The 12,432-nt window shown below is 39.7% G+C and overlaps 2 protein-coding genes across 2 annotated transcripts in view; one reads left to right on the top strand and one right to left on the bottom strand.

The window, feature by feature from the left end:
• fras1 (Fraser extracellular matrix complex subunit 1) overlaps positions 1 to 12,432 on the bottom strand; it is a 303,563-nt gene that overhangs the window by 232,415 nt on the left and 58,716 nt on the right. The window lies entirely within an intron of this gene.
• On the top strand, positions 7,261 to 10,050 carry LOC116316327 (interaptin-like). Its single transcript, XM_031734881.2, has 2 exons — positions 7,261 to 7,850; positions 8,524 to 10,050. The coding sequence occupies exons 1-2, from the start codon at positions 7,305 to 7,307 to the stop codon at positions 10,015 to 10,017; spliced, it is 2,040 nt and encodes a 679-aa protein (XP_031590741.2). The 5' UTR covers positions 7,261 to 7,304; the 3' UTR covers positions 10,018 to 10,050.

Raw genomic sequence — 12,432 nt, 5'->3', positions numbered from 1 at the left:
TAAGGCTTTTTCAGGCTTTGGATCCCTAGAGAATGAGAAAAGATTTCTCTAAGAACTGATGGAAGTATTTTCATAAAACACAAATTTTACTTTTTAAGGAACTAGTTATCATTAACTGCAGCAAAAAACGGCTCTTTTCCCAGGACCTCTCTAATAGACAGCACTACTTTTCCCTATTTTATACAAACTGGTGAGTTCATGCTTACATAAAGACAAACTATTCATCACAAGCAGACAACCATTCAATTAATATTTTAAAATCGCCTTTCTGTTCTCATAATTTATGTGCAGAAACGCTAAAACACAGGCTCCCTTTATTGGTAAAGTTAATGCTTCAAGTTTCCCTTCATTTGAAGGATTAGTGAAGAAGCTGCTTGAACAAAGCTTAAATGAAGGTTTTATGAATTGAAGGAAGAGCAGACAGAGGAACAAAAGAATATTTAGGTGTCTTCTATATATTTCTCAGTTGTTTTATCCTTTAAAGTCCTTCATTTTAGTTTAACTCAAAATTTCCATGTGATTTGCTCCATAAAATACAAACATAAGACAGAAACAGTACATATTAGACTTAGTGGGACTGCTCATTGTCTCCTACTTTTTCATCTTATTGCAATAATGAACAGCTTATCATGAAAGCCATTAAAATTCATGGGTTTTGTCAGCGGTACAGCTCAATGGGAATCGTTGTTCTTTCAGCTTCAGTCAGGTGAAACAACAAGTCGACGCAACACTCCTTCGGTATGTTCATGCAATTCCTGAGCAGTAAAGAGAATCTTAAATCAATGTTACACAATTCGGGGTTTCCATGAATGACATTTACAGGTAGAGTAAAACCATGAATTCTGGACATTCTCAGCTGCTGTGGCATTTCACTCTAAATAACTCCAACATACGAAAAGCAAACATGACCATCAGGAAAAGCTCAAGTGAACCGTTCAGTGTCATATTGCTGTTTGATGCATTTTATTTCATGATGACAATCAAGTGCATGCTGCAACCTCCAGTCCAGCAGTGTTGGGATATTCAAACATCCACACGATAGTGTCGAAAGAGGTGCACGACGCACATAAGGCTTTATTCTTGGCAACCAGACAGGTGTCAATGTTTGGCTTCCCCTAGTTTGCCGGCATAATTTCTAGTGTCAGTTCTATTTTCAGCTGGTCTTTCCCAGATGCAGTTTCAGTGTAAGGGGTGATGTAACATCCCTGTTTGATCCGTATCTTGTAGAGCAAAAGGCATGTTAGACAGCAGCTTCAAACAAACTCTTACAACATTATTTTAAATCCTTGTGAGGAGCTTTTAAGGCTTGCATAAGCACCAGAAACGTCAGGCTGAGTTACGGGGCAACCTGCACATCTAAAACATACACTGTAAGCATCAAATTTAGGAATAATGATTCAGCAACAGAAATACTCACACTGCAGCAACTAAAAAGGGTATAAGCTTTCAATTTGGCAAGTCTCTTTCACCACTTTCTGCTGCTGAGACTTTGGCTATGAAACAGCGACAAAACACTAGTTTTCATTACTCAAACCAATGACATTCATTGACCATTGACATTCAACTGCAAAATGACACAGGTACTTGGCAATCTTGCTTTTATTTAGAACTATAAACAAAATGCACCTAGCTGACTGAGTTGTGCTCATTAGTTTAGACTGACTCAGGTTGATAAAAACATTGCTAGAATTAGATTGCAGACCTCAATCAATCTGTCTGAGAGTGATTGCAGTGAGATGGACCACGATAATTTAAGGACAGATTGCCTCCCACCAGGCGACCCTGCTGTAGTGACGGTCGCCATTGGGCTCTGGGCTCAACCACTGATTTTTCCAAGTGCAAGGAGGTTGCCACCCTATTTTTACCCTAGTGTGACTGAGCCAATATACAATCTTCCCATACCAACCACTCTATTTCCAGGTTTAGCTTCTCTGAAATTAAATTCAAGTTAAACGTTCACCATTCAAGATCCAGAAGAGATCAGGATCAGGAGCAACTTCACAACAGGACTTCCAGGGAACAATCCAAACACAGCAGGAGAATTCACAGTAATATAGAAGGAGACCATCCAAACAGCTCTTGATTGAGCTGTTTTATAACAAACTTCAAGATAATCATTCTTCTAGTTTAAACCAGAGGAGTCACACCCTCCAGGTCATTAGAAAGACTGAAAATTTAAATCCCTTTGTCATTAGTTTTGTTTTTCATACTAAGGCTGTTTTAAAAAAGACACTTTCTACACATGTAACTAAAAGTACTACTGGCAGCAAGTGAAGTTTATTTTTAAATGACTATCCATTTGAAAGTGACAGCAAACAAATGTAATAGTACACTAAGAAATTTCTGCACCACTCGCTTTACATTCAATCCATAAGGAGGAGGCTGCGAGTCAGAGTCCCCACTATTGTTTCCTGACAGCAGTAGAAACACAATACTCCTGTGACCCCTCAGAAAAACATGTACAGCAGGAAAGTGCTGGCTAAGAAGATGCAGAGCCGAGTTATTTTTACCTGAAGACAGGAACAAATTAGAGGGTATTAGAGGCAGCGGAGGAGGAAGACACCGGAGAAGAGGTGAGTGACTCAAGTGGAACAGGGCGTCCTCCAGTAGGCTTCAAGATTTTGGGTTACGAGCAGAGATGGGAAGTTGCTCTGCTGCTGCAGTTTTATAAAGCTATCCTGCTCTTTGGTATGTGTCTTTATAACCTGCGTGGACTTGAAACTTTAAAATAGAAGGCTGGTAGTTTCATTGTTGTCTTTTTCACATACATCCAGTCAGGCTGTGTCTTCCACATGCTGATGGACTTTATTTAACCTGTTCTTGTGCAGCTTCACTCTTTGTGTCTGCACACTGTGCTACACAGCCGGGCCTCAGCAGGTGCTCGCGTGAATCCATGACAGCTCTGTCCATATTTAGTAAAGCTCTGTGATGACTCCACATACTGTCCCTCTGCCTCCAACCCAGATTATTTTGGTGGCAAAGACTTTCCAGGCACCAGTGAACAAACAGCTGCAGCCAGGCGCCAAGAGGAAAACACCTCAGCTATTTTGACTTTCACTTCGTAACTGAATATGAGGGTGGAACAGTTATTGAATTATTGGGGGTAGACAGATGAGTCTATGCAGAACATGCTTTGTAAGTGCTGAAATCCACATGTACACACAAAAACTGGATAAATAATCGCCGTTGGTGGAGTAAAACATTCCTGACGCCGATTAGCAGACGGCGGCGGCAGGCAGGCAGCCATTATAAATCAGAAGGATTACTGCTCGTGGCGTGGCCTACATTGGAGCGGCAAACATGATACTGCAAGTCAACTATTTGTGTCCTCATAAAGGAAACCGCCAAAGTGCCGTACTGTATTTATCCATCTTGGCTCAATGTTTTTGTGCTACAGGGAAAGAAGCCACAAAGGGAGGAGAGAGGAAGATGGTTTAGGATCCGTTCTCAGACAGAATATTTTGCATAAGGAGCACTGCAGAGCCGAGGTGGAAAGGAGCTAAGCATGTTGATATTATAAGCATTTTACGACATATGTTTCAAATGGTCAAAAACAAGAAAGGTTGAGAAAATATAATAAGGCTGTGTAGCCATCTACACGACATCTCCTTTTAAGTTTACTTATCAAAACATAATGTGTTCCATCAAGTCATGCTAAGGTCAGTCAATGTGCTGTCATAGGTTTGTCTACACAGGTGATGCAGAGGTTTACATAGCTACTTTATGTATCACTAGTTTAAGATGCCTGGTCACAACCTAATGTTCTCCTACTGCTGGCCCCGGATAAACGGGATGGTTGCCCCTCCCAGGAAAGGTGTCTAATGTAAAAATGTGGATCCATCCGTTGTGGCGACCCATTGGGAAATAAGGGAGCACTCAAGGGGTCTTCCAGTGTTTCAGAAGCTCGGTGGTGCACCAGGTCTCAATCGATTCCCCCACTGAGCCTAAGAACTCAGGAATCATTTTTAAGCAAAAGCCACAACTGTTAATTTCAGCTATTAACTGCTTATCCATCAGGACTTTGGGACACTATTCCAGCCAACAGTCTGACAGGCGACTGCATGTATGCTATATTCACCAGCTAATATAACATGCATGTCTTTGTACTGTGGAAGAAAGCCAGAGTACCTGGAGAGAACCATGGAGGTATGGGAATAATATCATGCAAACTCGACACATTAGTGCCAAGTTAGTCACTTGGTTCAAACCCATAGCCTACTTGCTATGCGGCGACAGTGCTAGCCAGTGTGCTACTTTGCTATGGATACATTTCTTGATAGCCTTCACTTACTATTTATTAAAAACAGCTTGAAAATGAAAAAAAAAAGCTGAAAAAGAATAAAAGTTGGGAAATAAACTTCCTGCCGTTGCATTCTGTCCCACCCACAGTGATAATGACAACAGCAGCTACCAATGCACTTACTCTGCCTCACAATTAGAGTTATAGTAGGTAGATAGCACTGCATTAATCAGGCTTACTTTTGCCTCATTTCTTTACTTTCTTCTTATGCAGAATAAAAGAAAAAAGAACAAAAGAAATGAGCAGACACAACAGCATCAAAGCATACATAGTGAGGAAAAAGCTTATTAAACTGAAGCAACAGAAGCGTATGTGGCAATCATGAATTTATAAAAACAAAGGAAGCAAAACAGATGAGGAGTAACAGATGTGGTTTCATTTTTCGCTGCAGCTGCAGAGTTTGTTTTGAACACAGTCACCTGGGGATTTAGCTTGTGCAGAGCCAAGAGACAGTTCTGCATCGCTTTCATCTTTTTCTATCAATTCTGGATCATGGCTTATATCGCCGTGTCAGTCAAGACTGCAGCTACAGTGGCTCTAAAAGAAATGTAGGTAGGTATTGCAGGCATGAAAGACCAGGTATTGGTCTAAAACTATGAATTAGACATAGGGCAGGAGAAACAGCAATATATTGTATTAGCCTCTTATCAATACTCAAACGAATATCAAAATATTTTATTTTTTCTTATTTTCAGGTGCACTAAATAGATGAGTCCTCATTTTGAGGCTTGTCAAATGAACGAGCGTAAACTCGAGGAACGGCAGACAGCACAGACCACGCCACAACTTTCAAAGCAGAGAAATGAAGACAAGCCGATGAAGCCAATCCCCAAAGACTCCCATATTAGAAAGCCAAAAAAAGGCTTGTAAAACTGCCAAGAATTTAAATTTCATTTAATTTCTGAACAGCTCCTTGAGCATTTCTGTGAAGCCTCCAAACTGCAAAAATTAAGGATTCAAAGCGAGACTTCCCAAACCACATCTGTCTTTTAAATCTGCATCATCAGAAATGCAGTGTTGTCATTCTTACTGTTGGTAATCTATTACAGCCCCAATTAGAAATGTTCCACTTGCTGTACTATACTACATTTATCTGACAGTCATACTTGCATTGTATCATCACCATTCTGCATAACGATTAAAGTAAAATTATATTAAGAGGTTTTGATTACATTGCAGTTTGGCTTTTGTTAGTGTAAGTAAATGAAAATGAAAGCCCTTATAACAAACTGCTTTACAGTTATAAAGAGATTCAGTCATTTGACAGTTTTTTTTACCTTTTACTCGATGAAAGAGAACATAAGCTTTCATGCTTTCATTCAGTTTCTATCGATTCTGCACGACCGTTAACAGCCTCGTGTCACTCTGAGGATTTAATTTCAAAGCTGCTCTTTGAAAGTGAAGCAAAGGGATGTCTTATGTTTTTTGATCTGACAAATGTTCAGATATCGCTACAGTAAAATGTTACTGATCTGAGGTAGACAACCACTAATATAAAAACTACATTAAAGCAATATGAGGATCAGTTGAGCATCACTGCTGCTATTAACTTTGGTTGTGCTAAAAAACAAAACCAAACATTTTCTAACTAAATCAACTGAATTTTTAAAACATATGTATCCAATCAGCATTCACTGTGTACTTTTTACATATATAAGGAAATATACAAAACGATCTGTCTTTGCTGTTTCTTTTGGAGATGGACCTAAAAGTCAAAAGCAGTGATGTCATAACCCAAGCACACTGTGAAGAGAGCATCTGTAAAGCAAAATCAGAAGTGGGCAACGAGGAGTTTGATGTAATTAAAAATGATTTTCTCACCTTGTCGACTGATTTTACGTCACTTCAACCAAAAGCATGAATGTACATGAACATACACCGACTGTTTTGTGCCACAGTACTGATAGATACTGGAGTATGTGGTCATCAAAGCATTGCACTCAGACGTTACTCTCTGTGCTGTTATAACATCATCTAATCTTCTGAATTCAGGCTGTTTTGTGGATTCCGAGGGGATTTTTGCCATCAACAAATGCAAAGCCTGGAAAGCTCAGACAGTCAACATCATATACCCAGCATGTGCTCCCAATTTGGCGGTGCAACGTTGTAAAAAAAGTATGTCCCAATATTTTATTTTGAATTTAAACAGTGCATATATGCACAATAATGTCAGCCAAAGTCCCCACACCTTGAGGGCGTACCCTGCTTTATTACCTGTTTTATAGTGTTGTGAAAAAATATTTCCCTCTTCCTGATTTCTTTTATTTTTTCATATTCGTCACACTTAAATGTTTCAGGTCTGTGTTAGTATGAATAACACACATGTCTAGAGTGCCATAGTGAAGATGGTAGGGACACTGCACTGTTGGATACATGACCATCACTGAGGGAAACAAGGCTTTCAATGCTGCTTTAGCAGTGACTTCATCAAAACCCACAGCTGCATTTTTTACCTGATTTTTTCATACTGTATATTATTTTATTATAAACATTTGATCTATGGTGATTCCTTATTTATAAAACCTTTCTATTTAGAGATTACAAGGTAAACTGGTGGAAATAAAATCTTGTTGTGAAAATAACATTCATTAAAAGATAACTTAAAGCTTCTGTTCTTCAGGGCTGCAGGAGGCTGTCAGCATGTTTAAAAGAATAAAAGCAGCATGTTGTTTTAACCTGGTCCAGTTGGTCTCGTTAGACAGTGGAAGATGGTTTGTGTGTGCTAGAAATATGAATTTACTTTTAGAAAATAAAATTGCCTTGTGATATATAGGATAAAGGTTCGGGAAAGTTTAATTAAATTAAGCCAAGGATTAAGAGGACACGGGTAATTTTTTTGTTTTTTTTAAAGGTGAACCAAGACTCTTTAACATTTGGATAAAGAGCAACTGTTTGGAATGTAAACTTGTTTGAATGCAGAGTAGAATGCAAAAACTGGGCAGTGATGACAACGTTTTATTATTATTCGAAATAGAAGCATCTCTCCTTAGAGCCTGATGTTCTGATGCAACTCTATTCTGCATGTGATAGTAAATACAGGCACACACTGACTGCATTGCCACAAGTTACCGTTCGTGTTGCTCATAGGCAGGTTTTTAACCCAGTGACATCCAGTGAAATTATTATAAAGGAGCTCTTTTCATCTAAGAAAATGAGCAACAAAAGCGTAGGCGCATTTTTTTCCTCCACAACAAATTCTCAGTGGAGTGGTCCAGGCAAATCTTTTGACGAAGATGATGATGAAATTGAGGAAGAAATTATAGATGACATTGAAGAGAACTGTGAGAATAATTTGGAAGAGGACAAATCCGATCATCTCTACAAATTTGAAAAAGAGAAGTCAGAATTTGAAAACGAAGCAGAAAAAAGCAAAGAGTCTGAGAAATCTGGTGATTTTTGGGACGCCCCCAAGAAACAGGGCGGAGACTCGTCTGCTCACGACCACTTTGAAGAGGAATTCAAAGAGGAATCTGAGGGAGCTGCTGGTTGTCAGGAAGACCCTGTTTCAGTGGACAAGTCTGAAATGGGATATGAATATGACTGTGAAGAGGTTTGTTTATGTGTGTGTGCACGTGTGTGTGTGTATATATGTGTGTGTATGAGGGTTTATTCATATCTTTGTGGGGACCAAAATTTGGAAGTTTTATATACTTGTGGGAACCAACTGTGGGGACCAAAATCCTGGACATCACAGGTTTCAAGTTATTTTTGAGACTCAAAATGTGGTTTTAGTGACAGGATTACATTTAGGTTATGGTTAGGTTCGAGGTAAGGGTTAGTCATTAATGTTTCATGGTTAGGGTTAGGGGGTAGGGAAAGCATTATGTCAATAGGATGTCCCCACAAGATATGAATACCCAACGTGTGTGTGTGTGTGTGTGTGTGTGTGTGTGTGTGTGTGTGTGTGTGTGTGTTAATTGCCACACACACACACACACACACACAAACTGATGACAAACTGAAGAAACATGCTAAGAAAATATAGTTGTTTTGCTTTATATTTAAAGACAATTCTCTTGTCTTAAGAAAATTAAAACACTGATGAGAATGTTTGAATTTTTTACTTACATCCAACCACCACCAGCTTTGGCAATTTTATTTTAAACTGAACAAACATGCTAGCAAAATATAAATATTTACCTGTGAACACAACTACATATTTCTATTATCTACAAATTATTTGACATATACGACAACGCGATAATTGTTTTCGCTTTCCACAGCACGATGGTCCTGAAAAGTCTGAGACAAGTGCTGGTCTTCTCAAACAGCTGGAAGAAGACAAGCTTGCTCTCCAAAAGGAGTTAGAAATAGAAAAAGAGGCTAAATCTCAACAGGAGGAAGCTTTTAAAAAGCTGCAAGAGGAAAATTATCGTCTTGAAAACGCTGTGAAAAAAGAGCGTGATGAACTGAAGCGCATGAAGACAAAAGTGGCTGATCTAAAGAAGTCACAGAAAGAACACCGGAGCAGCACTGAGGACCTTAAAACCAGAATTAGTCAAATGATGGCCAACACTGATGAGGACAAGAAGACGATCAAGAAACTCCACAAAGATCCTATGATGTCCTCACTTAAACATGAAAATGAAGATGCAGAGGCCGCTGATATTAAGGCACTAGAGGATCGTCTCATTGAGCAGCAGAAACAAAACCTGGGAAAAGACGATGAAATACAGTCGCTGCGCCTCAAAGTCCAAAACCTTCAGGATGATATCGAGGCCAAGGACACCATGATTTTAAGGCTGCAGGAAAACGTTAACAAGTGGGCATCAGACGACCAGAAAGAACAAGAGAAGAACTCTGAACTTCAGAGGAGCTACGACTCGATTGTCTCCCAGGAGCACGGTAAAACACAAAAGCTGAATCGACTGACCTCGGAAAATCAGGACCCTGAAAACCAGACCCTGCGAGACGAAGCTGAGTTTCTCAAAAATGAGAGGCAGCTTATGCAAAAAGATCTCGATGAAGAGAAAGGGGCTCGCAGAGAACTTGAGAAGACTGTTAAGGAGGAGAAATCTCGGTTTTCTCAAGTATATAAAAAGTTACAGATGAAAGAGAAAGAGCTGTCAGAGAAGACGTTAGCTCCACCTGGGCAGAGAAGAACTTCTAAATCTGCAGAGCATCTTCTCTATGACATGGAGACACTAAAGATGGAGAACGCGAATCTTACAGCTAAATTAGAGGCTATGGAAAATCAGTATAGTGGAGCAAAGTTTAAACACGAAGCTCTCCCTGAGCAGCACCGAGACAAGCTCCTGCAAAATGCAGATGAGCTCGAAGCACGGCAGTCTGAGAGAGATACTGTGCAGAAAGAACTCGAAATCACTCTAAAAGAAAAGAAGAATCAAACCTCTCAATTACAGCAGAGAGTTGGTGCTCTTGAAAAGGAGCTCAAGATAAGCGAGAAGCAGCGTTCTAAGTTCGAGGACGTTTTGGCCAAGTACATAGAAACCCTGGAAGAAAAGCAAGAATTGTCTGTGACCTTCCAGAAAAGTCAAGACAGCACCAGGGTCCAGGAACAAAAAATTAGTGACAATGAGCACAAAATCGCTCTGGATCAGTGCACAAAGGCTTTATACAACCTACAGAAGGAATACGTCGATCTAGCCAAGAAACACAGTGGCATTAATGACGATTGCAGGGAGCTGCTTAAAACCCACACTGCTCTCCAAATCAAATATGACAGGCTGACCTACACAAAAGAAAACCAGAATTAAGAATTAAAAATCAATTCAAAACACTAATAAAAAAAGCAGTAAATTGGTTTGTCTCTTTGTCTGTTTTGAAAACTGAAGTTTCTCATTTTTAGGGCTTGGCAATCAGTAGGTGGAGTCTATTCCCCACAGTAGCCCCCATTCACACAGGCTTGGAGACCTATCAGTGACCATATCACACTCACTGTAGCTCGAGATACCTTACAAACAAGATCGTCGTATGCATCTTGCATCAGGACCATCCTCCTCCCTTCATTGGTCCATAAAGTTCAGTTCAGTTCTGCTCTGTTTCAATAAAATACCAATGAATAGCTGGGCCCACGTCCTCATTTTAGGTTTGACAGCATTTTTTACTAGATAAAGGCGAATGGCTTAAACAAGAATTGAGCTGCGGTTTGAGGAAGGCCTCGAAGGGTCTGGTAGATTCCCACTGACCAATGAGAAGTGTAAAAGAGAACAAATTGAAAAAGGGGAGGGAGGGTGGGGCACGAAAACGAGAGCGAACAGCTTGTAGAAATGGGAGTTGATACATAGATAAGAACCGGAAGGGTCATGTTTGGAGGCATGGTCCTGCTCCTGAAATTCAGATAACCTCCAAATGTTACTTGGGAGCAGGAATGTGTGGATCTAAACACTCAGCGTGAGGATGGGGAGGACTGAGTAAACAGGACAAATCTTGGAGTGGTAAGAAAAGCTACATGTTGTTATCAAATTTAAAATAATCAATGAGTTGACAATAATAGCACACGTTTAAGTTTTGGTTTTTTTTAGGTGGGGCAAAATAATTAGTACTGTAGTTTTATTTTTTTAACCTTATTTTCTATATTTTTCTGTAGTATGTAGGATTTAACATTGAAACAAAATCCTCTACAGTATATTCCGCATGCATACTGGGTCATTTTAATAGTGTAACATATAAATGAATTAACTTGGTTAAAGCATGCTATTTCAGCGATGCATGGCCTTTTCAAAATAGTAAACGTCAGCTGCACATTTGTCAGCACACTGACCAGAGGATGTTCAGGACAAGGTGAGACAAGCTTCTTTTGCCATGAAAATACAGTAAACAGCTCTGCAGCTCTGTCCACTGCCTGTCAAAGCAGAGAAATCTCACTCAGGAAGGCAGACGGACAGAAAGCTGTAATTTCTTGTGTTATCAAGCAGATGCAGACTGACAGAGCAGCTATTGGATACGCTGCCCCTGGCGAGGCATTTTGAGCTGCGCAGCAGGTGCCTGGAGGCACAACAGCAGAAGTTATGTCAAATATGTAAACAATTGGCAGGCGTTAGAAGAGTCAGAGCGATGCTGGTCTTTGCAGCCTACAACCGAGGCCAAAAAAACTCTCCTCCAGACTCAGAGAAAATCAATGTGAGACGGTCATCTCCACCCCTAGCACAACACGAATACCCTGAACTCATCTCAAACTGTTTTGTATGCAGGGAGCTCATTTATTGCAAAATATTGGAAAACTCCCACATGGAGTTCAATAAATTAGAGCAAAAAAATAAACCTACACAAAAACAATGGCTAATAGGAGGAAGGTGAAGGAGAAAAGCAACGAGAAGGTCAAAAGTTCAATCTTGTTACCAAAGATAAAAGTAGCCCAAAACTTTATACACTGCTTACCCGAATAAATTTACCTAATTTCAACAGCTTGATACTTTGAACAGCAGCTTATGTTTCTGAAGTTCTTTCATAACCGGGAAAGGTTTTAAGACCCTCAGCAATAATCAGAAACTGCGGCCACGAAGTTGTTCTTTTTAATCTACACAAGCAGATTGTTGAGCTTTTTGAGAAGGGTCAGCTTGCACAGCACTGACTCTTCCTGTTCCTACATCTACAGTAATCGTAGACTTAGGAATAGGAAGTTTTACTAGCTTTTTATGTTTGTCAACTGTGTTGTTTGTTGGTCCGTTTTGTTTGTTAATGCTTTGTTTTTAACTTTTTTTATTCTCTTTTTGGCTGATTGTGAAGCACTTTGGTTAACACTGTTGTTTTTAAAATGTGCTATAGAAATACATTTTGATTTGATTTGATTTGATTTTGACTTTGTGTGCACAAGAACGCATTTCAGTAGGAGACGTGTAAGAGTTCGGTCTTTCTCTGCTGTGGGTCAATGTTGACTAGTTTCTGGGTTTAAGAAAGAAAAAATAAAAGCTTCTATTGACGCATCACAGCGTCATGACCGTGTTGTGACAGGGAAGCTGTCAGTGGTTCACACTTCACCATCAGACATTAGCAACAATGACCAGGGTTTTCTTTAATGCCCTTTGATGCACCCAAACCTGAAAAAACAACATGTTTCTTATCAGTTGTTAATCGATTCATCTGCTGAGATCTGAACAGATTCTAGTCATGGCTCTCTGACTCTTTCTTCTTCTGTCCCAGTCCAGTGCCTCAAAAGAAAATTTATCTTT

The sequence above is a fragment of the Oreochromis aureus genome, linkage group 12, assembly GCF_013358895.1.
Source record: "Oreochromis aureus strain Israel breed Guangdong linkage group 12, ZZ_aureus, whole genome shotgun sequence".
In the NCBI taxonomy this organism is placed as follows: domain Eukaryota; kingdom Metazoa; phylum Chordata; class Actinopteri; order Cichliformes; family Cichlidae; genus Oreochromis; species Oreochromis aureus.
Note: the sequence above shows the minus strand (reverse complement) of the source record. Positions and strands in the feature narration are given on the sequence as shown.